General features: G+C 33.7%; 3 protein-coding genes across 6 annotated transcripts; 1 reads left to right on the forward strand and 2 right to left on the reverse strand.

Annotated features, from left to right (window-relative positions):
- Window positions 1-412: 412 nt before the first annotated feature.
- LOC142607721 (uncharacterized) lies at window positions 413-9,051 on the reverse strand. 2 transcript variants are annotated; one of them, XM_075779317.1, is made up of 3 exons: window positions 7,669-9,021; window positions 2,791-2,828; window positions 413-684 (listed from the first exon to the last, which is right to left on the reverse strand). In XM_075779317.1, the coding sequence occupies exon 1, from the start codon at window positions 8,677-8,679 to the stop codon at window positions 7,672-7,674; it is 1,008 nt and encodes a 335-aa protein (XP_075635432.1). In that variant the 5' UTR covers window positions 8,680-9,021; the 3' UTR covers window positions 413-684; window positions 2,791-2,828; window positions 7,669-7,671. The 2 variants fall into 2 exon arrangements, with proteins under 2 accessions (XP_075635432.1, XP_075635433.1); XM_075779318.1 differs by lacking the exons at window positions 413-684; window positions 2,791-2,828 and adding an exon at window positions 7,143-7,434 and having other exon boundaries at window positions 7,669-9,051.
- Window positions 9,052-20,279: 11,228 nt separating this feature from the next.
- On the forward strand, window positions 20,280-21,266 carry LOC142605494 (uncharacterized). 2 transcript variants are annotated; one of them, XM_075776891.1, is made up of 2 exons: window positions 20,280-20,792; window positions 20,874-21,266. In XM_075776891.1, exons 1-2 carry the CDS (start codon window positions 20,450-20,452, stop codon window positions 20,933-20,935), a joined length of 405 nt encoding a protein of 134 aa, XP_075633006.1. In that variant the 5' UTR covers window positions 20,280-20,449; the 3' UTR covers window positions 20,936-21,266. The 2 variants fall into 2 exon arrangements, with proteins under 2 accessions (XP_075633006.1, XP_075633007.1); XM_075776892.1 differs by having other exon boundaries at window positions 20,877-21,266.
- Window positions 21,267-21,587: 321 nt separating this feature from the next.
- On the reverse strand, window positions 21,588-25,808 carry LOC142606954 (transcription factor TGA2.2). 2 transcript variants are annotated; one of them, XM_075778332.1, is made up of 12 exons: window positions 25,590-25,808; window positions 25,332-25,435; window positions 25,150-25,223; window positions 24,854-25,009; window positions 24,255-24,332; window positions 24,095-24,154; window positions 23,303-23,380; window positions 23,110-23,167; window positions 22,614-22,885; window positions 22,252-22,497; window positions 21,976-22,100; window positions 21,588-21,873 (listed from the first exon to the last, which is right to left on the reverse strand). In XM_075778332.1, exons 1-12 carry the CDS (start codon window positions 25,652-25,654, stop codon window positions 21,846-21,848), a joined length of 1,344 nt encoding a protein of 447 aa, XP_075634447.1. In that variant the 5' UTR covers window positions 25,655-25,808; the 3' UTR covers window positions 21,588-21,845. The 2 variants fall into 2 exon arrangements, with proteins under 2 accessions (XP_075634447.1, XP_075634448.1); XM_075778333.1 differs by having other exon boundaries at window positions 21,588-22,100; window positions 25,590-25,807.
- Window positions 25,809-25,818: the final 10 nt, after the last annotated feature.

Below are 25,818 nucleotides of genomic sequence, written 5' to 3' on the forward strand. Positions count from 1 at the left end.
TCACAAATAATTAATCACAATATGTCAAAAAAAATAAATCACAACAACTACTAAGTTTATATACTAAGAGTTTGAAGGGTATATTAGTAAAATATCATTTAATTAAACGGGTCAGACGAGTCCAACGAGTTCTATGTGTTCAACACTAACCCAACCCATTTATTAAACGAGTTAGCCGTGTCAACCCAAATATGACACGAACCCGTTAAGCATAACCTGCTAATTTCGTGTCGTGTCGTGTCGTGTCGGGTTCACAAGTCGTGTCAAATTTTGACACCCCTAGTAAAAGGGAATGGAAATTTCTGAACAAGTTGGCCACATAACTATTCATAATTAAACTTGACCATACCATTCAAAACTATTATTCAGCTTGAATAACCATTCCATGCACATATAAAAACTAATACATAAGAATAAAATATACCATTGCATTAAAAATATTCATCATTTGCATATATGCTTAGTGTTTAAATAGAGGTATTATAAACATACACTGAGAATTTATCATGCTTGAGTAACTTCATTAGTTACAAAAGATTTCCAAAAGAGCTCCTACAAAGTTGGGCAATAGTCTAAATTGTTAACTACGAAAATTGTCCAAGTCATCTATGCTGTCCAAAAATACTAGTCCAAAATTCTATCCAAAATACTGTCCAAAATGTTGCCCAATAGCCTTGCAATATGCTGTCCAAAAAAGTAAAACACAATCTTAGTGGAGGAAAAATAATAAACAAAAGTACAAGTTCTTTTTTGTTCTTCTCTGACATAAAAGTTTAATTTCATTATATTCACCTAAAGTTACATGATTTCCCTTTTGTTATTGTCCCAATCACATTAAAAACAGTTTTTGAAGAACACATGACTAGTCTAGCCTAATCAAGAAAAACAAATGAACAAGCTGAAAAAACGACTCGATGTAGATATAAAAGCATAACACAAACCATCGCCAAGTCATTAAAAAGAAAAAAAAAATTTGCCAACAGCCACCCGTCAATCCTTGGCCATGAACACACGCACACTCAACCCATAGTCAAAAAAATAAAAATTTTCCATAATAACTTTTTCTCAATAAATTTAAAAAATTAAAATTAAAAAGAAAACTCAAGTAGTGACTTTTTTTTAAAGGTAATATCTCAATTAGAGACTTAAACTAGTTGTTGTTACTCCTACTTGATAACCACTTAAACTAGCTGTTATTACTCCTGTTTAGTGTGTTTGGCTCCAAATTAAAAAGCCAGCTTATTTTACTATTCAGCTTATTTTTTTCTTCTATTCATGAGCCCCTATTGCACTTTTTGATATTATTCATAAGTCTCACTATACTATTTCAACTAACTTTTACTTTTTTTTTTTTTTTTTGAACTCTAACTTTTACTTTTATCTACAATACTTTCAACAAAAAGTTTTCAGTTTCAGCAAAATAAGCAGATCCCAAACAAATCCTTAATATCCAATTGCTATTAGTCTAATATTTAAAGAAAAATTTTATGTTCACAAAACTTTCACAACAAATTCTAAGTGGTAGGTTTTTATTAATTGTTATGGATTGACAAAAAATAAACTTAAGTTATGATAAATTACTAATTACTTTAATATGCATCTTATAAGAAGGTTGACATGCACAAACAAAATCAATTATCAATTAATAGGAAGATTGATATAATACCTTATTTGACGTATTTCCTCATAAATTCTTAAGTAAATTTTGTGAGAAAATTACTTTAACCTATGTTGTGGAAAGTTATTATCCTAGTGGTGTCAATACATTTCATATAAGTGAAAGTCAAAATCAAGATATAAAATATTTGACTTTACAAAAAATGTATAAAGATTATAGACTATGGAATCCTATTTAAAAGTCATGTTCAATGAGATTAAATATTAGAAATAACTTCCATCTCTTTGCTGCTTTGACAATGTGCTTTCCAAAAAAAAAAAATCTAATCAATGGGAAACATTTACTTAGACTTGTTAATCTTTTTTTGTTTTTAGAAGGTTAGATTTGTCAATCTTGGTAATACATTATCAGTGTAAATAATAAAAGAACTGCTATATCCACAATATTTTCACAACAAATTCTAAGTGGTAGGCTGATATTGGTTGTTATGAGAGAACAAAAAAGTAAGTTAAGTTATGAATTCAAATTAGAACCATTAACAACTTACCACCTATGATTTGTTGTGAAAATGTTGTAAACGTAACACTTCTCAAATAACGATTTCCAAATATAAAGATTAAAATGAGTTTGAAACCAAAATATTTAATAAGGAAATATATATATTATAATAAAACTAGTAAGGCATGCAATTTATATATAACTAGTATTATGCATGTGCAATACATGGCTTAATCAAGAATTAATCAAGAAATAATATATGAAAAAAATGACATAATATATGAAAAAAATAGACTTGTTTTTTAATTAAACGCAATGCATACTAATATACCCCCAAAAAAATGACCTAATCGGTAATCACTTGATGCATACTAAAAATTCAAAGAAGTAAAATTTTCTCATATAATAAAAGTAGAAGCATAGAACATATAATTTTTAATTAAACATGAGATGTACAGATATATTGGCAATAAATATGTAAACCATGAAGAGTTTAATCCAAATAATTCTTTAGATAATTCTTTAGTTATTCATGTGAGGTCAACTGCAGAATCATTTAACAAAGTATCAAAATAATCATGTGATGTTGCAACAATCATTTAACAGGAATAATCAAGAAATTCATTGTTAGGAATACTCTAAGAAATTAATCTATTTCTATTGATAAAACATACCTTTAGCATTAATAGGTATAGACAATGGTTTATCCAACCTGCATACTTAGCACAAAATTAGATCAGAATACAATATAAGCAACAAAATGCTTTTAAACAGACCACAATGATAAGATGTAATTGTGGAAAACGTCCAAATCAAAACATAATGGTAAGCCAAAACAAATTAAACTTCAATCAACTAAGTTTTCAAACAGTTTGAATTATATTTTTAAAAAACGCAAGAAGCTTGAGAAACAGAAGAAAATAAGTAAAACCTGTAAAAAAAGTTTAGAGAGAGAGAGAAATGCAAACCGGCTATGTGTTGGGGATTCAGGGATTTATATATTGGCGTGAGTTTCTCTTCTCCAAAAAAATAGATGATATATCAAGTTATCAACTGGGGGATTTGTATATTGGCATGAGTTTCTCTTCTCCAAAAAATAGACGATATATCAAGTTATCAACTTGAAAGAGGACTAACAAATTTTGAATTTTAAATTATGATAAGATTAATATTTTTAATTAATTTAAAAATTATAAGATACAGAGAAGGTATGGAAATAGAGAACTTGGAAGTGCAGAGAAACCTAAGGCTAGTAAAATTTTAATAGTATAAAAACATAGTTCTGTACTTATTAGTTATTAGAAAACAAAATAAAAAATTATTGACGATAAATAAATGTAAAAAAAAAAAAATCAAAAAAAAAGAAGCTACTTCTATCTTTTTACGTGAAGTAATAAAAAAATAAGAATTAGATGGACCTAAACATTACTTTAAGTGTGTGTTTGGCATTGGCTTAAAAAGCAAGGTTTTTTAACTATTTAACTTATTTTTACTACTATTCATGGGTCCATTGCACTTTTTAGTACTATTCATGGATCATTTTGTACTATTTCAACTACCTTTTAACTTTATCTACACTATTTTCAGCAAAAACTTTTCAGTTTCAACTAAATAAGCACCGACTCTAAGAGAAGGATTAAATGTCACTAGGACTGTATTCAAATTAAAAATTTTATCAACTTAGAAATTATAGGAAAAGATAAGAAAAAAATTATATCTATTTTTTTATAAATCTAAAAAAAAAATCTACAATTTTTACGTGTTGTATTATAATTTTTTTTTTAAATATATGGATTAGATGGACCTTTTTAATATGTACTATGTGTCTTTTTTTTAATTAATATTTCTTTTATCAACTTATATATTAAGAAAATGATTAGATAAAGAATTTGGATTGTAATCAAATTAAGATTTTTATCAACTTAAAAATATATAGGAGAAGAAAAATTATATATATTTTTAAAAATATAAAACAACACAATACGAAAGAACATAGAAAAAAATAAATTAATACATGTCACTACAAAGCCAAAACATTCAACATCTATACACAAAACATAGAAAAGAAATGAAAAGCCTAACTATTAGCTCTACTTGCCAAGAAGAAAAGAAAACCCTAGAATAGAAAAAAAGAAAATATTGACTATATATTTTGTTGATTTATTGTGTTTGGACTCAAAAATTAATTTCTTAGTTAATTAGACATGAAAGTTCAATTTCTTATATATTTTGTCAACAATCTAACTAACATTTTAATAAAAAAAATATATATACAAATACAAACAAAAAATTATACAAACAAAAATAAAAGTATGCAATCCGTAATAATTCTCTAAATTGGATTAAACTTAAGGAAATTAGCTTAAACAATTGACAAAAAATATACAATCTATTCAATTTCATGGGGAAAAAAAAGTAGCGTATACAAATACATACTTGCAAGATTGTAGATAGAAGAAGAGAAGAATAGAGCAAAAGAACCATATGGTTGGTAGTAATTATGAATTATTTGATACATACATACATACATACATACATACACACATACACACAACATTGAAGAAGAAGAAATCCAAAAAAAAAAAAAAAAGTCTAATGTTAATCTACTACTAGTCTATAACCCCGTGCATATGCACGAGTACAATTAAAAACATTTACAATTATACACACATCTTAGTTTAGTTTGTGAGGCTAAATCAAATCTCACACCTAACTATTTTGGTGATTGGCAAATATGTGAACTCATTAAACTAATGCACAAAAAAAATAAAAATAAAAACTTTGAACTACACGTGTTGAATGAGGCTGGTGTTAATATATCCGTATAACATTACGAATTATATCATGAATGTGTTAACCAAAAACATTAACATGGTGTTTGACCGGTTAAAAATCCAACGTTCAAGGATTAATTGTTTAAATAAAAAAAAAAAGTTCAAGGACTATATTTGAAATGTGAAGCTACCAAAAGGGTATATTAATAATTCAAACAATAGTAATTTTAAACCATGAAGATTAAAAAATAAAAAAATTTAATGAAGTATTTTTTTTTTTTTAAAAAAAATTGCACTTTCAAATTTGAGGATATCTAAAGGTCCACTTATTGCAACATGTGTTTACATCTCTCAACATATTTACCATCATTCCTATCTAGCTTTTAGATATTTAACCTGAATATGGGATTCCAAAAGTATATTTTCAAAGTTTCCTAAATCAATTTGGAGAAGTGCAAATATTAGATATTTGTAATTCTTGCCTCACCTATCTAGCTTGGCCTTCAGTTTAGTTGGGATGAACCCAAAAAGAAAAGAAATGCATTTGTTAAAAAATTCATCAAATTAGTTGAGTTGCCTAATTTTGAAAGCTAAGTTCCCTACACGGTAGAAACTTAAACCATGTCCTTAAAAATGCGCCTACTTTAAAGATATTTGATTAACATATAAAATACAAATCTGATAAATTTTTCACATTTGAAAGTATGGTTATTTGATTATTAACCATTATAATCATATAACAGAGAAAGAACAAAAGCATTGTTCTTTGAATCCATATGAAATAAAAAGAAAAATATTAAAGCAGAAGAGAGATTTAAGAAAATACCAAGAAGGAGACGAATGGTAAAGCTAATCGTGGTTACAAAAGACGAGAAAAGTATTAGTGAGCCACTTTGAATAAGAAGTCCCCAAAGCCTTATTAATAAGATCTTATTGGGTTCAATGACTTGACACAATATAGATTAGATCATTTCAAAGTTCATTAACCTTAATCTTCTTGATTTTTGTACTCAATCACTCACTTAGATGGATGTTTATGATGTGGTCCTACATTTGGCACAAAAATTAAGAAATAATTTAAAACACATTGCACAAATTGGACTTCAATTGGAGAATCTAATTGAATTCCAATTTGAAATCTGGAGAGAGAGATTAGTTGTATAGAATTTTATAACAGACTTTTTTTATAATACACTACGCTGCTAAAAGATGCATTAGACTTTTTTTTATATAAATGTTTTCTTAAATCCACTAAATACTATACTAAAAAAAAGTCACTAATTTAAGAATTATATTACACTATGTCTACATTGCTGCATTTTAAGATGCATTAGACCTCTTTTTTTGTGTAGTAATTAAAAAATAAGATGAATTAGATTACACAGTGTCTACATTGCTGAAATTTAAGATGCATTAGACTTTTTTTTTATTTAAATTTTCTTTTTAAAATTTAAAACTCTAAAAATAAATTATGCAATATGGTGAAGCCACTTGGTGCAACTACAACGTCTAGAACCAAATTTTATTATATTGTATGATTTAGAAGTAGGTCTCATGCATTGGATCATGTGGAACAATGCTAATCTGTTATAGTGCAATTACTACTTTCTTTCTAATTATTAGTGTTGATTCCACATCACTACTCTTTCTCTATTTATATGGTCTAATATTTAGTAATTGGGGGAATTCATATCTCTATGGTGCTTGTTGATTCTAGCTTTAGGGGTTAGGGTCTAGGGATGGCCAATCCCATTAGGTAGTGGATATCCTACCCTACCCTATCCTACCCGACCCAAAGTTTTTGGGTTTACCCTACCTAATAGGAAATTCAAGTATTGGGAATGGGCATTTCTTGCATCTAATTTTGACCCGTTGGGTACAGGTAATACCCTACCCAATAGTTTTTTTTTTTTTTAATTTATTAATTTTTTAAAATTTTTTATTTTTATAATAATAATAATAAACATTTTTACGTATAATGAGTTGACAAAGTCAACATTAGTTTGGCAAAAGTCAATATTAGTTGATTATGATACTTTTTCAAAAGTTAGTAGGACTTTAAAACAATAAATTGCATGCCTTCCTAGTTCTATTATAATATATATTTCTTTATTAAATATTTCGGTTTCAAACTCATTTTAATCTTTATATTTGGGAATTGTTAGTTGAGAACATTTCTACGGTGGTAAATTGGTTCTAATTTTAATTCACAACTTAAATTATTTTTTTATCCTCTCATAACAACCTTCCAGTTAGCATAAACAAAGCAAAAGAGCATAAACATTACAAACAAAGCAAAAGCTCACAGCCAGCAGAGTTCAGCCACTTTGAATAATACTATCGACAATAACTCCAAAATATTAAAGCCAAACTACAAACAAGGATGATAGCATAGTTGCTAGGAGCTACTTCTAGTTCTAATATTCCAAATTTTAATACTCTTTAATCCCAGCATCTTTTCCTATCTACCTCGTGAAGCTTGCCGTATCTAAAGCAAACCAACATTTGGGGTACATCTTTCAAAATCTCCATATAGCCGCATTACTGTAATCCACCAAAATCAAGGAATAAGGCTAAGATTACTCTGTAGAATAAGCTAAATTGAAGGGATATTGATGACAAGGAGAAAATCACAGAGGCTGATATAATATCCACAATAGATAATAAGTCTTCAACTAACTAGAGAGAGACTGACAGGGCAACATCAGAAGTGCAGTAAAGAAAATAGCATAATCCGAAAAACTAACAAACAATTTGAGGTAACAAAACAAACTTTACCTGTCAATGGCCCTTGTATGCCTCAAGTATCAAGCTGGCCTGGTACCTAATCAACTCGGCGCGAGTGACATACATTTGCAACTCAGCCAACTCCACCCTCTTCCACCTCTCCTCCAATTCCAGCCTCTTCTGTTCGCCAATTAATTCAAGTCCTCTCTTTATCAAAGTCTCGTCCAACACCATCACATCCTTATTAAAGCTCAACATCCCATTGAGGCATCTCCCCGAAACCGAAACCGAAACCGAAACCCCATCAGCGCAGCCCCAAATTTTGTTGGACAATTCGTATGCCTTTCGATCGTGGGGTTTCGAAAAGGTTGGTTCTTTACCTTTCTTTGCTCGCCCAGCATTATTGCGGTACTTCTTCCTTAACCTTCTCATCTTATCCACCAGTTGGGCCTTCGTAACTTCCACGTGGAGACTCTCCTTAACGAACCCGTAAAACGCGGCGGCATCTGTGGCGGGATCCGAGTCGTGTATAGCTCTGTAGTCCAACATCCCTTTCAGTAATTCGATTTCATTGTCGTCGCTCCACAGCCTCTGGAAAAGCTTCTTCTCTTCCCCACCACCGCCTTGGGATTTGGGTTCAGGGTCCGGGTCTTTCTTCTTGACCCGCTTCGACTTCGACTTCGACTTCGACAGCGTCGTTTCCGTTTCACTGTTTGGACGCTTCTTGTTCTTGATGGTGGAGGATCTCGTGGATCTGGCTTGTGTGGCTTTTACCGGAGTAGATTCGGGTTCCATGGGTCCGGATGATGAAGGATGATGGGGTTTCACTGGTGGAGTGGATGGTAAAGATTCAATTTTAGCTGCTTCAGCTTCTTCTTCTTCTTCAGATGAACTTTGTTCTCCTTCTTCTTCTTCAACTTCTTCTTGTTCTCCTCCTCCTTCTTCTTCTTGTTCGTCTTCATCTTCATCATCGGAGAAAGTTTCTACTTCTTCTTCTTCTTCAGTAGAAGATGAAACAGCTGGTGGATCATCCAGATGAGATGGGCGTTGTTTCCGAGCCATTAGAGAAAGAGAGAAATTTCAAATTTGTTAGGGTTTTGGAAGCTAGAGGGTTTTGTGAATTCGTGGTGTATTTGTATTTGACGATGCGAAGGAGAAAAAGAGGAAGGGTTCTGGGTTCTGGGTTCTGGCCATTCGATTTTTGTTATATTTGGTTCTAAGATTTATTCTTGACCCTTGGATTTGTGGAAGCTGAAAAGCCTGAAATTTTCGAAATTGGGCTTCGTGCCAACTGCCAAGAGGCGTGGGGTGTAAATTATTGTGATTGGAGTCGTAGAGTTTCGAGGCCTGCACCGGCAGGCCGGCATGCAGGCGCCTGATGAATGCAACTAAATTTGCCATGATTTTTAGATTATCAAAAAAACTTTTTGACACGATTTAAAATGATTTTTTTTTTTTTTTTTTTTAACCTTCAACTTCTATATTCTGTATATCTATCTATCTATAACGTTTCTCCAAAATAAAAAATAAAAAATCTATCTATCTATAGTTTATAATTTATAATCTACAATATATTTTATAAAAGTGGCTAAACTGGGATATATAACAAGACACATTTCATATCCCATCAAAAAAAGAAAAAAGAAAAAAAAAGACACATTTCATATTTTATAGAGACATGTAAACTTACAACGTCATACGGCAAAAATTGATTTGCACGTCATAGATATTTGATATGTCATAATAAGTCTAATTAAATTCATCTAAATAAATTACTTTCTGTTATACATATTGGAAATTTGTAAAGGCTATCACTTAAATATTTGCATTTAATTCTATAGTAAATTTTTCAAAAAAAAAAAGAATTTTATAATAAATGTGTCTCCTTAAATTCTTTAGAAAATTTTTAATTGTCACTTAATGTTATATATATATATATATATATATATATATATATATATATATATGTGTGTGTGTGTGTGTGTGTGTATGTGTGTGTGCACGCGCGCGTGTGTGTTATATACCTAATGGCATTTAAGTCATTTTATTTCAAATGTATTGATTTTTCATCTCCCCAAATTAAAGAAGATAATTAATCTCTTCCTATTAATTTCTAAGCTCTTCGTCTTAAACTTTACACCCCCATTTTCTCCTTCCTCATCCAACCCATAATAAGTTTATTATTAGCATTAATTAATGGATAAATTTTAATTACAAAATTAGTTGTAACATAATGTTATAACTTATAACATTACTTAATAAAATAAATATCACTCCCCCATCTCAATTTTGTCTTATTTCAAAAGCTCAACTTTTTAAAAGAATATCATTTATTGTCTTGTCTATTGAATTATTAAGGGAGTACTATATAATTTCATAATTTAATCGTTGAATTGCATGTTTAATACGCTCTTAATACACATGTCAAATTTTGTATCAATCGGGTATTATTTATCATATGATTTATAAGCTTATATTTTATAAATAATTTTAAACTACAAAATTTGCAATTTAAACAATTTATTAATGACACAGTTTTTTATCTTTAATTTTCTAAAAATTTTGTAAGCATAATGGATATAAGAAAAAAAATAAAATTTAATGGTGAATTTATCAAAATTCACATATAATCTATATATATAATAATAGGTGAAGTTGAGAGAAACTCAAATTAGAATTTCAAATTAGAATTCCAATTTTACGCTATGTATCCTAAATTATTTATTCTTAAAGAGTTTTATTTCTTAATTTGAGAATCAAATGTGAAACCACAATATAAATATTCATCCAAGTGAATTATTAAGTACAAAAACCAAAAAATCTAGAATAAATGAATCGTAAAAAAAAAGTGCTTCACAATAATTTTAAAAAAATATATGGATAATTTACATTTTATACCTAATAATATCTTACAAAATTTTTTAAAGAGTTAAAAAAATATATAAAATACTATCAATAGTATTTAAATTATATATATAGGAATTATATTACACATCTTATTGTATACAAGCTAGTAAAAGATAATGAGTAAGGTTATAACCTAAGACTATAATTAATTTTGTAACTAAATTTTATCCTTAATTAATTATAGACTCTTTCTTATAAGCAAATATCTTTCATCTGTTTCTATTCCTTAAAAGTTAAAACATTTTCTCTTGACTCAAATTAGGCAAAGCATGACCCCATAGGGTTAATAGTAACTAGCCTCTGAGCATGCGCTCATGCGCATACTCAGAGGCTCTTCTATTTTTTATGTAAAGGTTAATAATTTGAATAAATTATAATTTAGGATTACTACATTTTTCAATCACAAAAATACGTAAGGGTGTGATAAGTGTTATGACTTATGCTTTTGTGGATGAAATAATTTTTTCATCACAACCCTATATATTTTTGTGATTGGAAAATGTAGTAATCTCAAATTATAATGAATTCAAATTATTAACTTTTACATAAAAAAAAAATAGAAGAGCCTTTGAGTACGCTTTTTGGGGAGATTTATATTTGTTAGGTAGAAGTTTGAAGTTGTTTGTGTGACTAAAATGTGGGTGTACGGCTTGTTTTTTTTTTTTCAATAACGGTAAATGTGTTTTTTTTTTTAATTATCAATACGACAAAGGTGTTTTTATAAAGAGAAGTGTTTTGTTTTAATTTTTTTTTTTTTTTATAAATGGATAAAGAAATTTGAAAATCATTTGGAGAGTAGTCCTGTTTTGTACGTAACTTTTTAGTGGTGGTTAAAGATGTATCTACTTATCAAAAAAAAAAATATATTTCTATTTAGTTTAGTTTTATTTTTAATTACTATTTAGGTTTTTTTATATAATTAGATTTATTTTTGGATAAACGTAGGGTATTTAACTTATCTTCTATTAAAAAAAAAACAATAAACGTATAGTTACTTTGAAGTGCGTTAGTGGAGAAGTGTTCCTGATGAAGTGCGAAAATCAGTAGGCTGAAACACTTCGGACTACGGTATTGGCTGTGAATCCTGAAAAGAAAGAAAGTATTGTTAAAGGCGACCAATGTGACCCGGCCAAGGACCCTCCGACGGTTAAGTTAGTTTTCTCTCTAGAACACAAGGAAAGAAAATAGTGAATGGTCTGGACTTACCTTAGGTGAACAGGATTTACCCCTTTTATAGAGAGTTAGACGTGGGTCTACTTATTTGGATCCATTACCATCATGGGTAATGTTGGTGGTTGATAAAGAAAATGGGTTATATGGAGCGTTGTGTGTGGAATTCTTTCCACGTATCATGCAACATGTCGCATTCTCTATTATGTGGACATAATGAAGAATCATCCGCAAAACTCACTAAGTATAATTTGGTCGTCCATTTACTAGTCATCCGTAGGTCATCTCGTCCATAAAAGACTACGTTATATAATCCAGTAATTAATGGATGAATACTACTGGACGAGTTGATGTAATTTTCTGTGTTTTGGACGACGACATAAGGACATGTAACACTTAGCATTTATCCCCATTAGTTGCCCCCTTGTTCTTGTGTCGTTTGTCAATCAATCAAAAAAAAAAAATTTTTTGAATTTTCAAAATTTTGAATTATTTTAATTTTATACTTGATTGTTGATACTTGGCATGATCCTAAAGTTTATCAATCATGTCGTTTCATCCTTCGAGAAAAGGACCACGTGTTTCCTTTCGGTTGGTTACGTCGTTTCCTATGACTAGCTTTGTTGCCTATAAATAGTAGATTTTCTCTCCTACCCTTTCACATTTTCAATATTTTCTTCTTTGACATTTGTCGTCCAGCACCTTGTCTAGAAGTCTTCCTGCGTCCTTAGGCCTTCTTCGTTTAGAGCCAAGTATCTTCTCCATCTCGGCTTTAGGTTTTCCTTCAGTTTTTCAAGATGTCTGAAGTTATAGTATCTTCTTCTAGCAATAGCGATAATAGGGAGATAGATGAGTATCACGATAGTACTAGTGATAGTGGCTCTAGTAGTAGTAATAGTAGCAGAAGTAGTGGTAGTGGTAGTGGTAGTAGTGGAGGAAATACTAGGGACGAGAAATATACGTCTGGAGTTCTTGGGGTCCCTTTAGAAGTCCTTCAGGAGGAGCTAAGGACGAGGGCTGCTTCGAGGTCGCATGCTAGTACCTCGACTAGTACTCCTTCGTCCATCACCCCAGACAAGGTAAAAACCGTCTATAGTTATGTTGTAGGTGTCCCTTCTAAGACGGATGAAAGAAGACTTACCTCCCTTGGAAGTTGGTACTAGATTCTAGTAAAGCTTAACCCTAGATTAGCAGTTCGTAGTGAATGGTGTTGTGAGCGTCGTTTTGGAGTGGGTATTTATGAGGCTTACCTCTTGGGGGGACTTAAGTTGCCTCTCAATGCCTTTGCTAGAGAGTTACTCACTAGGTTAGGTTTAGGAATTTGTCAACTTAGCCCTAATGGATGGAGACTTGTTGTCTTTATGCAAATTTTGTGGAGGGAAGTGTTTGAGGGGGATCGTCCTCTTACTATGGACAAGTTCCTCCATTGCTACAAAACCTCAGATTTTAGTCAATCCCTGGATTTTTATTAGTTCTCAGCCAGGGGTACAGAATTATAGATTGACAAAGTCCCTCCTTACGTCTGATAGGAACTGGAAGACGGAGTTTTCTTCATCTCTGGTTTTTGGGCTGGGAACCCTGTTGAGGTAGGTAGAGATCCATTTCCCCTTAATACTAGAGAAATAAGGAACCTTCGTCCAAAAGGTATGCTTCTTTTTTACTCAATATTTTCTATCTTTTTTGTATTCGTCTAACCCCTTTTTTTCTTTTTTCTTTTTTAGCTGTTAGACGACCTTCTTTAAGCAAATTTTATCTTGAGCGTGTCCAGCAGGATTGTCTATTCGCTGATAAAAGCTTTCATTCTTTTGTTACTCTTCAGCATCTTGCCACTTGAGGACTTAAGCCTAAACCATTTGTTGAGGCTTTGGCTCACGAACTCACTACATGTAGATGTAAGCTTTTTACTTGGAATTTTTTTACTTGTTTTAACTAAGCTCTAACATTCCTTTTCTTTTCAGGGATAGCAACCATGAAAGAAAACAAAGGAAAAGGCTTGGCGGACGAGGAGACCATGCTAGAGACATAGTCTCAGCCTCGTCCAATGGCTAGTGACAAAAGAAGATCTTGTCCAAGACGATTGATTTGGGAAACCTTCCAAGTCGTCGAGGTCAATAGAAGGCAAAGCATGGGTCGTCCAAGACTGGGTTCGTCAAGCCAAGTTCTGATGTCCCTTCTGTTTCTCAACAGTCGTCCATCCAAATACTTGATTTGGATTCGTCCATCCCTCCTGGAGCCACCCCGTCCAACCTTGTCGTAATAACCTCGCCCCAACCTTCTAGAAGAGCTCCTATGAACCTTCTTGAGAATGAGGATCTTGCTTGGAAAAGGTTTCAACAAGTTGTGACTGACGAGGACATTGCTGTGTGTTATAACATGTCCTTGAAAGAATTTGAACACTCTGTTGTTCATCATCTCTTTGAGGTATGTTTTTATCATTTTGTTTTTTCCTCTTGTCATATTTCACATTTCTCGTCTAATCATCTTTTGCAATCAATTGCATATATAAGTCATGTCAAAGTTCATGGCAACGTCCAGGTAGGCTATTGAGATGGACCGGGAGAGAATTAGGTTGGAAGCAAGGGTTCATGAAATGCAAGTTGACTGTAGGGGTAGAGCTAAGGCAGTGGCTAAGGCCATGGACGAGGTTAAGGAGCTGAAGAACCTCGTCAAAGAGCTTAAGGCGGATGCTGTCGAGAAAGACACTCGTCTTGATCATCTTCAAAAGAGGAATGACGAGCTTCGCATCCTTCTTAAGAAGGCCTAGGGAGATGCTAGCAAGGATTTTAGAGCGTCCAGCGAGTTCACTAACCTTTTGGATAAGAACTATGTTGCTAATTTTGAGGACTTTCGCATGGACAGTGTGGAACGCTTCCTTGAAGTTGACTTCAGCTCTATTAAGCTCAACTTTGGTGCTGCAAGCTCTCTCGTCTAGACAAGTTTTAAGGATGACAACATTGAAGACAATGCCACCACCCAGCCTACCCATGATGACCCTAATTTCAGAGAAAATCCCCCAGTAAAGGATTTTGAAGTTTTTACTTTGTTGTAATTGTGTGTGTGTGTGTGTGTGTTTTTTTTATGAGATCCACTGTTTTGGATTATTAAAATTTGTTTAAGTACATTAACTCATCCTTACTTTTGGAGAAGTCTTGATACAATTGCCTTTTTAGGCTTAACTTAAGGGTTTTTGAACGATAGTTGTCTACCATTTTATTTATGAATGTTTTTATCTATGTTGTTTTTTCCACGTATTTTCTGTCTATATTTCTCATCTTTAGACTTATCTTTGGAAATTAACTTGGTTATTTATCCATGATTTGGACTGGTTGGACGTGTCGTCCATGAGAAATGTCGTATGCATACTTTTCTTTCGTCTTTGATCCTTTTTGGACGAGTTTCATTGGGAAATTTGTTCTTTCCCTTGGTCATTGTCTTTTAGGAAACTTTGATTACTTTTTATCAAGGATAGCTTATGACAAGACATTCTCTACGTCCAGAGATTTTAAACATCTGTCATTTCATTTGGATGTTGATTTTATAAAATCATAAACACTTAAATTAGGAAATTCAAGCTACTTTATATACAACATTTGTACGCAACATTGTCTGTGGATGTACAACATCTGCACATAGCATCGACCATGAATATTAAGGACATAGTATATAGAATCGTCCAAATAGCTCGTCCATACTAATACTTAGTCCTTTTTTAGGGAATTTAAATTACTTTATGTACAAGGGACTTAGTTCATGACACCATCCATAGCACATGCTAGTAGCTAGTGCTTTTTAAGGAATTCAAATATTTAAAAACATAACAGACTGTTCTAAAACATAAATATTGAAACATAATATAAACAAACTTCTTAATCTCGTCCATGTTGACCTTCCTGACGAGTTGCTTTCACTGGTAGTACTTCCTCAAATGCTCCACATTCCATGGGTGTTCTAGCTTTCGTCCATCTAGGGCCTCCAAGTAGTATGATCTTCGCCTTTTGGAATTGATAATTTTGTACGGTCCTTTCTAGTTAGGTCCCAGCTTTCCATAGGCAGGATCCTTAGTGGCTAAGGATACCCTTTTTAGGATGAGGTCTCCAATATTGAAATGTCTTGGCTTTACCAATGCATCATGATACTTTGTCATCCAATTTTTGTAATGCGTCACCCTTTGCTTTGCGTCCATCCTTACCTTGTCAATAAGATCAAGGTTTAGACGGAGTTGTTTTTCATTTTCCTTCTCCTTATAATGGGCTACCCTGTGGCTAGTTAATCTAACCTCTATTGGTATCACCGCATCGCTTCCATACGCTAGCTTAAAGGGAGTCTCTCTAGTAGGGGTCCTTACTGTCATCCTATATGCCCAAAGGACACTGGGTCATTCATCTGGCCATATACCTTTGGCCCTCTCAAGCCGAGTTTTGATGATCTTTAGTAATGATCGGTTTGCAACTTCAGCTTGTCCGTTAGCCTGTGGGTGGGCGGGCAAGGAGTAATGATTTTTGAATCCTAACTACTCACAAAATTCCTTGAAAGGTGTGTTGTCAAATTGTCATCCATTGTCTGAGACAAGTACCCTAGGGATCCCAAAACAACAAATGATATTCTTCCAGACGTCTTTTGCGTTCATGTACTTCTGAGCCTTTATGAGTAAATCTATCATTGATGCTGGAGGACTCTTGGCGAGTACCACAATAAACTCTTTGGATCTTAACCCTTCTTTGAACGTTGTTAATTGTACCTGATCTTCGGCTTCGTCCACTTCTAGTACTTCCTTGTTAAACTGCTTCACGTATGATCTCAAGGACTTTCCTTCTTCCTATCTGATCATCAATAAATGATCTGGTGGTCTTTTTTGATGCTGCCCTCCTACGAAATGACGTACAAACAGGCTCTAAGCTAATCAAAATTGTGAATGGAAGATTGTGCCAACTTACTAAACCACACACGGGCTGCTCCCTTGAGGGTGGTCGGGATGGACCGGCACACTATTTTAGCCAGGGTTTTTTGCAGGCTCAAGGTCATCTTAAAGGTGGTGATGTGATCTAGTGGGTCCTTCAACCCGTCATATGATTCCAGCTGCGGAAGCCAGAATTTCAGCAGGAGGGGGTACTCGAGGACTTTCTGTGTGAATGGGGAATCCGTCCTTCTTACCATCCCATCCAAGTTCTTTGTCGTTTTTCCTTTCATTGCATTCTTGAGCTTGTCCATCTCTTTCCTCATGCTCCTTAGGAGGTCGTTGCTTGCCTCATTGTACCGCTCCTTCCTCCTCGAGCCGTCTCTCCCTTGGCTTCCTTTTGGGTCTTGCACTTCATCTTCATTCCTGTTGCAACCATTGCCTCATCTCCTGGTTTTGTTTTGTTAATTCTTCTACACTGGCCATGAGAACTTGGACTTGCAACGTTAGGGCAGCTGACTCTAGTAGTGCACTAGATTTCGTCTGGATGACAACAAGGGTAAGGAAACATTTCTATCCTTAGGATTAGGAAAAAGAAAGTTGTCCCCACAGACAATGTGAAATTGATGATGCCAAAATCGTCAGTAGTTGAGATCATCCAGATGGCTCCGGTGTAACCTGCAAGATCACAAAAGGATGTAACAAATAGGTCGTCAGTTGTTGAGATCATCCAGATGGCTCCGGTGTAACCTACAAGATCACAAAAGGATGTAACAAATAGGTCACCAGTATGGTGCCTGCCAGCGAACCTTCGATGACTAAGTTAGAATGAGAGAGAGATAATTGGGGATTTTTAGCTGTTGAGAATATATTTTTTATCATAGTTTTTACCTTTGGTGGAGTGTGCTATATATAGGCCTTTATTCTCCTAGCCGTTGGAACTGCCATTAATGGTGCTTTAATTTCTTTTGTCTAGTAACGCCTCTCATGATACTTAATGCAGGGATATGGAGGCCTTCGACACTTAATGCATAGATATGGAGACCTCTGAGCTGTTACCCTTTTCACTTCGTTTAATCGTAACGGCTCAGTCAATAAAGGCTTCATTTATGGTTTGCTCCTCGTCCATTGTTATGTCTGGATGAACAATATCTTCGAGCTCATCAAATCCTATTTATTCTCTTTTAATATACAAAATTAAAGTTTGTTAGGATATGATCTCCTTTTTTTTTTTAATTGCAAAACCTACTAAGTAGGGCCCCAGACTCCCTGCGAATCCGTGAATCTGAGCAACATGACTCAAGTAATAATATTCCTATTTGAAAATACTCATCATAATTATAGTAGAAAGTGGAAGAGTAATTACAAGTGCAACTACCCTATAGCAAATTAATAGGCTATTTATTTATTTTATCTTTTGGGTTATATTAACGAGTGCTCTTAAGGAAATGGTTAACAATCCATTTTAAGAAGGTTTGACATTACTTTTATAGAAAATAGAAAAAGTTATCAAAACATTAAAACTTTACTTTTTCTTCTTTTTACATAAAAACTTTCTTTAAATTGATTGTTAATCATTGACCTAAGGGCATCCATTAGCATTTCCCTTATCTTATTAGCTATTCGCACAATTTTTATATATTTACCTTTTTTTTTTAATCCAAATGTCAAACTACAATATGCTCATAATGGCAAAGTTCCATTTTCAACAGTAGTTTTTTTTTTGGGTGAAATTTTGAAGATAAAACTTCTATCAACAAACAATATCATCAATTTTGAAAAGATTCATGTGCCTCACAAGGATCCAAATCTGAGCTAAGAATAAGCAACTACACTACATACTCACTACAATATGGTCAAGAAGTTCCATTTTCAACAAGTGAAATAACATGTCTAGCATGCAAACCATTGGGCCACGCACATTTTGTTGGTCAGGAATATAAAATTAATAAATATAAACCAGTTTAAGTATCAAATATATTAAAAAATTAAATGACACATTACGGTTTGACCTCGGTTGAACCTCGATCCTACTTCAAAAATCTTAAACCTCTCCCTTTCCCAGTTCATTAAATGGTCCGGGTTACAAAACAATGTTGAGAATTCAAATCTAAGCCAAGAAAGTTTATTGCAGTCTAGAAAATATCTTATCCATAATCTGAATTGTAAAGTCATCTTGATGATGACAAAAAAAGATCCCTTAAGTAGAGTTGGATAAACTGAAGTTTCAAGTTCACAAAATTTTACTTTAATCCCAAAAATTAAAACAGCTGAATTGTCATAACACGTAAGTCATTTTGCAATTTTTAGAAGTAAAGATTTTTTTTTTCCTTTTTGTTAAGATATTTGTCTTTGTTTTGATAGGAATAAAGCGGTTTTTTTATTTTTATTTTTTTATAAGGGGGTTAGTTGATTACCAACCACACGTGGGCTAATTGACAACATAATTTTGGATTTTTTTGAGCCAATTTTCAATTTGGGGGAGGGGGTGTGATTTTCAATTTTAGGGTCAGATATGATATGAAGAGTATATATATATATATATTAATTTGATTTCAAGGGAGCTAGTACCCTGAGTTTCTTATTAGTTTTCATCTCTAATAATAGGAATATTCTACTATCCTAGATTGAGGATTAGAGTCCAAAACTAACATCTATCTCTTGCTTTCTCTCTCTTATGCAAGAGATTTGATGGTTCCACATCTCACAGTATCCATGTATATTTATATCATGTGTAAAATATGAACACTTGGTGTGGTTGATAACGTGTGAAACATTTTGCATTTAAGGGTGCGAAACAATAGTTAGCCCTCACACAGCATTTCGTTATTAGTAGTTAAAAAAGTATGTCAATATCAAGACTCAAGAACCTTATCACTCAATAATATTGAGTTCGGTTCAAACCTAAGTTCTAATTTTCTCCTTAAAGGGTGAAAAAAAAAGGTCTAACGATAGAAATATGGTCTTGACAATTTTAGCAACAGAAACATCCTGGAGATGGTCCAAAACTAACAACAATGTGGGTTTTCAAATCTTAAACGGTCCTTCAATAACAATACAGGAAACCAAAGGGAAAGGACATTTCACAATTCAAAATCTATATCCAATAGTCAATTTATGGTGTACTTGTGTTTTATTTGTTTGCTAATTATTTTGGCAGCTTCGTTGGTAATTTTGAGGACCCAAATCTTGGCCCCTTTTCATTTTATTAAGCTTTCTGATGATGCTCTTAATTTTAATTGTTTTTCAGCAATAATCGCACAAAAAATAAGAATATTAATCATCAGAATTCGTAAGGTAGTTGCCAATTGGTGGCCCATAAATTCTTTTTTGGTTTAGCATGATCCAGAATTTGGAAAAACAATAATATCGGCAGAGATCTTACCTGTCAAGTTTCAACTCATAAGTTATCTACTCTTGTGGACTATTAGCAAATTGATACTCTAAACTGATGTTTTGCCTAATACACGAATTAAAGTCTACTAATTGTGATTACTCAAGCCGGTATGACCACGTCCATTGGATAGGTTGACAATGATGTTAAGTAATTTTTAATCTCTTGCTTAATCCAGTTGGATTGGTTAGAATTAGGCTTGACGTATATACTAATGACCTATTTAAGAAATGTACATGAACTAACATACAAAAATTAACATATTCTTTGGACTTGGATCCATTTGGGAACATTTAACCAAATCCAGCTTCCCTGAACCTATAACTTTGACCTCAAACAAAGTACCTTTTTTCCCGTTTCATCCCTCTATATAATATAAAACCAAACCATTTCCTACCTCATTCAACAAATTCATCTGAAACCCCCCAAGTTTCCAGTACACAAGTTAGATTGGTGTCCAACCCGACATGGAGATGAACATAGATTCCAGTCTTGAATACAAAGGTGTCAAGGATGTTCATGAAGATGATATATATGCTGAAATTAGGAGGCAGATTTTGCTTTTGACAGCAGACGATGATGAAGATCTTCCCAAAGATAATCCCAAGTCTTTTGGTGCTGCCAAGCGAAGCTCAAACAGCTTTAAGGCTCGCTGTATCACTGGTTTACAAAGTGGTAGCTATTTTTATTGGTGGGAGGATAAGAATACTAATTCAGTACCGGCGTGGCTTGCAAGCTTGTGGAGGACTGGAAATGGAACAGGAGTTTTCATCCCTCAGGCAGTCAAATCCCGAAGATATTATAATCTAGGTATGTGCTTTCCTTTGTTCAATAACTAGAAAAGCAAGTTTGATTCCTCATCTTAGTGACTAATGTATTTATCATGGTCAGCAGGAAGAATGAATAATGAGAGAAGAATAAAATACAAGCGGGTGGAGAACCAGTTCTCATGAATATACAAATGCATCTTCAGAAGTCGAAGGACCCAGAAATCTTCCTCTGTATTGAAGTGATATACAGGCCATAATGATAGGATGGATTGCAAAAAGCTACATAGCCACATAGGATCTGAAAATACAGTTCAGTAATGATTGTATATATACAGTATACTGAGATGTCAACTGCTGTAACAGTCAATGATCAAGATGCATGTCCTTAAGACAGCATATAATATAGCAAATGAAAGAAATGTTTATTAGCAATTAGATGAACTAAAAATTTGGCCGCCTATAGTGGCAGTGCCTCTATATATACTAGTCAAAAAGACAAAATTTTACCTTATTACTCTAGACTCTTGCAACATGCAAATAAAATGGAATGTAAAGCAAACTCCCACTGATATTAGCATGACAACTTTATCACGCTGCAAAGGTCTAATACATACTTTCGGTGGTGATATATGAATTGCTGCGCAGTATCTAACGCAAATTCTCGCTAACTTAGCCCGATAAAGTTGCATTGGGTCTGAAACATACTTTCAATGGTGGCAATATATTTAGGTCTTTTAATTGCATAAAATAATCTAACAGTCAATTACGAAGAGATGCTATTGTTCACTTTATAAAATTACCCCAGAACTGGGAAACAACCAAAAAGACTGAAAAAGGTCTGTAATTAACTACGGTTAAATGCTTTCAACTTTCAAGCATCAGCTTATATTAGAAGAATATTATCACATTGTACCGTGGTCATCACTATCCATCCATGCCTAGGAAGACATTCCTGAATTACAAATTTAAGGGAACCACCGCTCAGGCACTATTTTACAAGCCAAGAGCAGAACCTTATCTATGATTGGCATAACAGAACAGCAGCAACAAAAATAGACACTCTAGGACCATTCCGCATAATTGTTCTCCATCTTCATGATCCCATAGCTTCTATAGAGTTCCTAATAGAGGGTAGATAGCCAATCAATTATGTAAAAAGCATTACTGTAGTCCTAAGCCAGGAATTTGTTTAAGTAAAATATCAGTCCCTAGGGCGTGCTAACCATAATGAACTCAGAGCCCGAAGACGTGAGATGTAATCGCTGATAACCAGAAGAGCACGAGCAGCTTGACGAGTGGTCAAAATTCGATGCATTTGTTGCAGTGTTTGCTGCCTCAAAAGGTCAGCCTAGCAAGAAAGAAAAAGCAGTGGTTATAGTTACAACTTCCAATTGTCCTAGCATGGATGAACCTCCCTTTAAACACACTCACATGCATACAGAGCAACCAGAATAAGTTCATATAATTTGATGCACAATGTGTGAGGTTAAGGTTGTTACTTGGTGAAGGAAATTTTCTAGCGTCGCAAGCTTGCCCATTGCAATTGCCATTTGTCCCATGTAGTCAGCAACATTGCCAGAACCATTAGGGCCCAAAGAGGTTGAAGAAAGTGTCTCCACAAGGGATTGTTGCAAAGCCTCCATCCCTTGTGATAAGGCATCTTCAGCCTGCTGGGAAGATTGCTGCAAATTACATATGCCCATCAGCTGTTGATCTGTCAAAGGTTCGAGATGGTTCCCCAGTATCTGAATTTCCAAAAACAAAAATGAAATTTAATATAAATCAGTGTGAATGACAGTTTCTATCCAGACAATGTAGGAAAAATAATATATGTAACTGAAATTATCGTATAATAAATCACCTTGAGAAGTTCAGATGAACGGAATCCTCCCAACCACATGAAACACCTCTCGGCAGGGGTCTTCCACATGCCAGAAAGCATGTGAAATACATCAGACCTTGCACCAATGCTTTTCAGCCTGAAAATTTCATCATAATGTGCCATTACGCCATCAACAAGAAGGCGCAAGTCATTATCACCCATATGAGAATTCACAGCTGATCTTAGATCATTGATCAGCTTTTGATGTTCATCAAGCCAGCGTGCATAGTCCATATCAAATACTAGGGCAGCTGGAAGGACAATTAACAGGAAAAAACCATGCAATCAGAATCATCCATCTACAACTTTTACCATCCAAGGATCTGTAATGTCAAGGTGCAAAGCCTTTCTTACCCTTTCTATCTTAAATTCAATGATAAAAAATCATAATGAATTGCTACCAGGTGCAGAATGATCTAGAAAAGGTGTTAAATGGCATACAGAAAATGAATTTGCATGTATCAAAATTCCTTACCATTTCCAGCCATTGGATGACTATGATCCCCAGAAATACCAGGTGCAATAAAGAAACCCTGCATTATGGTATTAAACCCAGGAAGGAAAGAGTTTAGATATCAATGATAAAGAAAAATAAAGAACCACCCTCCCCCCTCCCTCCACCCAAGAAAAAACAAAAAAATCTATTGAAAACAATAATTAACTTGCACCTGCTGGCGTGCTCGTTGGAGCTCTTGCTCTAGTTGTGTTAGCCTTTGTCGACTATTCTCCAGCTGCTGGACATATGCCTATCCAAAACCAAAACCTATAAATGACCCAAATATGTTTCATTCATTAAATTAAGATATTACTCTACAGCAGATTGGTACATAATTTAATTTAGGAGCTAACTAGCATCATGTCAAATTAAACTTTCCGAAAGGTAACCTAATAAAAAGGGAGAACACTAAAAGGAGCTAAATGCCAATTGCTGAAACAACCTCCAAAAAGTATACTGAAAACATTATCAAAAACAGTGTTTAGTTCAAACCCAACCTGCAGATATATACTGCAACAATCTCCAGGGCATTTATGGAATACCCAACATAAATGACCACTGTGCTTCTACAATTTCACTAAGATTGATATAGTTGAAACACCTAATAGCTGTTGATCAATTACAAAAATAAATTGAAAAATTTTCCCAACTGATATTGAATACTAGCATAGCTACCTATATATGAATTTTACCATTGATATTAACACCATGGAGAATAAAATTGAAGCACCAACCAAAAGCAATGCACAAGCCTCCAAAATCTCAAACAAAGGTTGAGACTTCAAAGATCATCTAGGCCTTGTAGATAAGATTAATTGATAAACAATGGAGCTAAATATATTGAGAACGATAAAATGGAATATATATGACTTGAAAAATGATAACATATGAAGAGTCAAAACAACCCCCCATAAACCAATGAAATAGAAGAATTATAAAAGAAATAATAGCATAGGAGTATTACTTTCTTCCTCAAACGGCTCTTCCTTGCAGCTTCCCTATTCTGAGCCAGCCTTCTGAGTACCTGCAAGATAATGAGACCACGAAAAAAAAAAATTATGAACATTCAAACACAAAACTGCATTAGGTAACCACAAGCTATGAAGAAACTTCGTGTTAATAACCTTTTGGTCACCAGATTTTCCCTTAGATTGTTCCATGGAATCTACAGCCACAAGTGCTCCATTCTGAACTCCATGAAACTACAACATAATCGAGATCCACTGTCAGAGAAATACACCCAACAAACTATGCAAGCTAAAGTAATTAGCTAAACTGCAATTCATCAAATGGCATCCTAGCCACATTAAAGTTCAAAATCTTACATCAAGGTAGCAATCTATATTTCACAATGCCAAGAGCCTTGCAGCTCACAGCCATTGTCAACTCTCCCAATGAAGAGAACCTGGGTTCAAATCCCGCCCCCCCCTCCCCACACTTATTGTAAGCAAAAAATCTTGATTTTGCAATAGAGTCATGCATTCCAATCTCAGAATCAACATCAGACTATGATTGTTAGTTAATTTAGTTTTTGATAGTATGAGTATCATAGATTCATAGTGTAAGTTAAGCCAACAGTAAAGTTCTACAATATAAAGTGAAGTATGATTCTAATGCAATGCAAACTAAACAGAAGCAATCAACAATGCTCATTCCTAAGTTGATCCACCAATAAGCTAAAAATTACCCATTCCACAAGAGACAAGGTAAAACCAGAGCATACTTGGTTTTTATCATCGGTGTCAACATCTGTGGAAGTTTCAGTTTGTTGGCTGGTGTCTGCAGCCATGGCAGAGTCACCCCAGTTCTCAATATGCTGTCCGTTTCCCAAAGCAGCACCAATACCGAATTGCTGCCCAGTGTCCACACACCCAATGCTCTACACAACCATACATAGCAATTCAACAAAAACCCAAAAGCCACCCATCAAAATAGGCATTGAAACTTAACAATTATATTTCATTGAACATTCAAATTTATGTAATGTAAGCCTCGAGAGAGGTGGGTGGGAATAAATACCGTGTTCAAGGTCCCATAGTGTAGGCTATTAGGAACAACAGCAACGCTAACCGGTTTTATATTGAAGATTGAGTCTAAAAGACAATGAATTTTTAAGCAGCTAAAGATTATTAACATAGAAAGAGAAAAAAAAAAATGATATATAGTATTATATTATATAATAAAATATAAAAAGAGAATACTTGGGCTTAAATCAACAGCATCATCGTGATGAAAAGCAGCAGCGGATTGTTCAAGCTCTCCAAGATCCGAAAAACGTGTCTGGTCTCTCCCACTTCCATCTCCTCTGTTTCACACAAAGAAACAGAGATACCTTGTTTTACAAAACAACTTTGCACCACCAAAAAATAATATTTTTCTAAAACAAAACCATTCACCAGCTCATAACACAAACACAGAAGACAAAAAGATAGAGAGAAGAGAAAACGAAAGAGAAGTACCGAAGAAAGAAGTTGGAGTGGCAGTACAATTGTGGGTTAGCTTGAACTGCCTTGAAACTCTGCATTTCTTTTTTGTTGTTCTGTTTTGTGTTACTATACACTCTCACTGTCTTTTTATATGTCTTACTTAAAGATTCTCTCTTCAAAGAAAGTAGGGAGTTAAGAAAGAATTTTTGGTTCGAGAAGAAGAAGAAGAAGTAGAGAGCGGCAGGGTGTGTATTGAAGAAAA

The sequence above is a fragment of the Castanea sativa genome, chromosome 8 (assembly GCF_040712315.1).
Source record: "Castanea sativa cultivar Marrone di Chiusa Pesio chromosome 8, ASM4071231v1".
Lineage (NCBI taxonomy): Eukaryota > Viridiplantae > Streptophyta > Magnoliopsida > Fagales > Fagaceae > Castanea > Castanea sativa.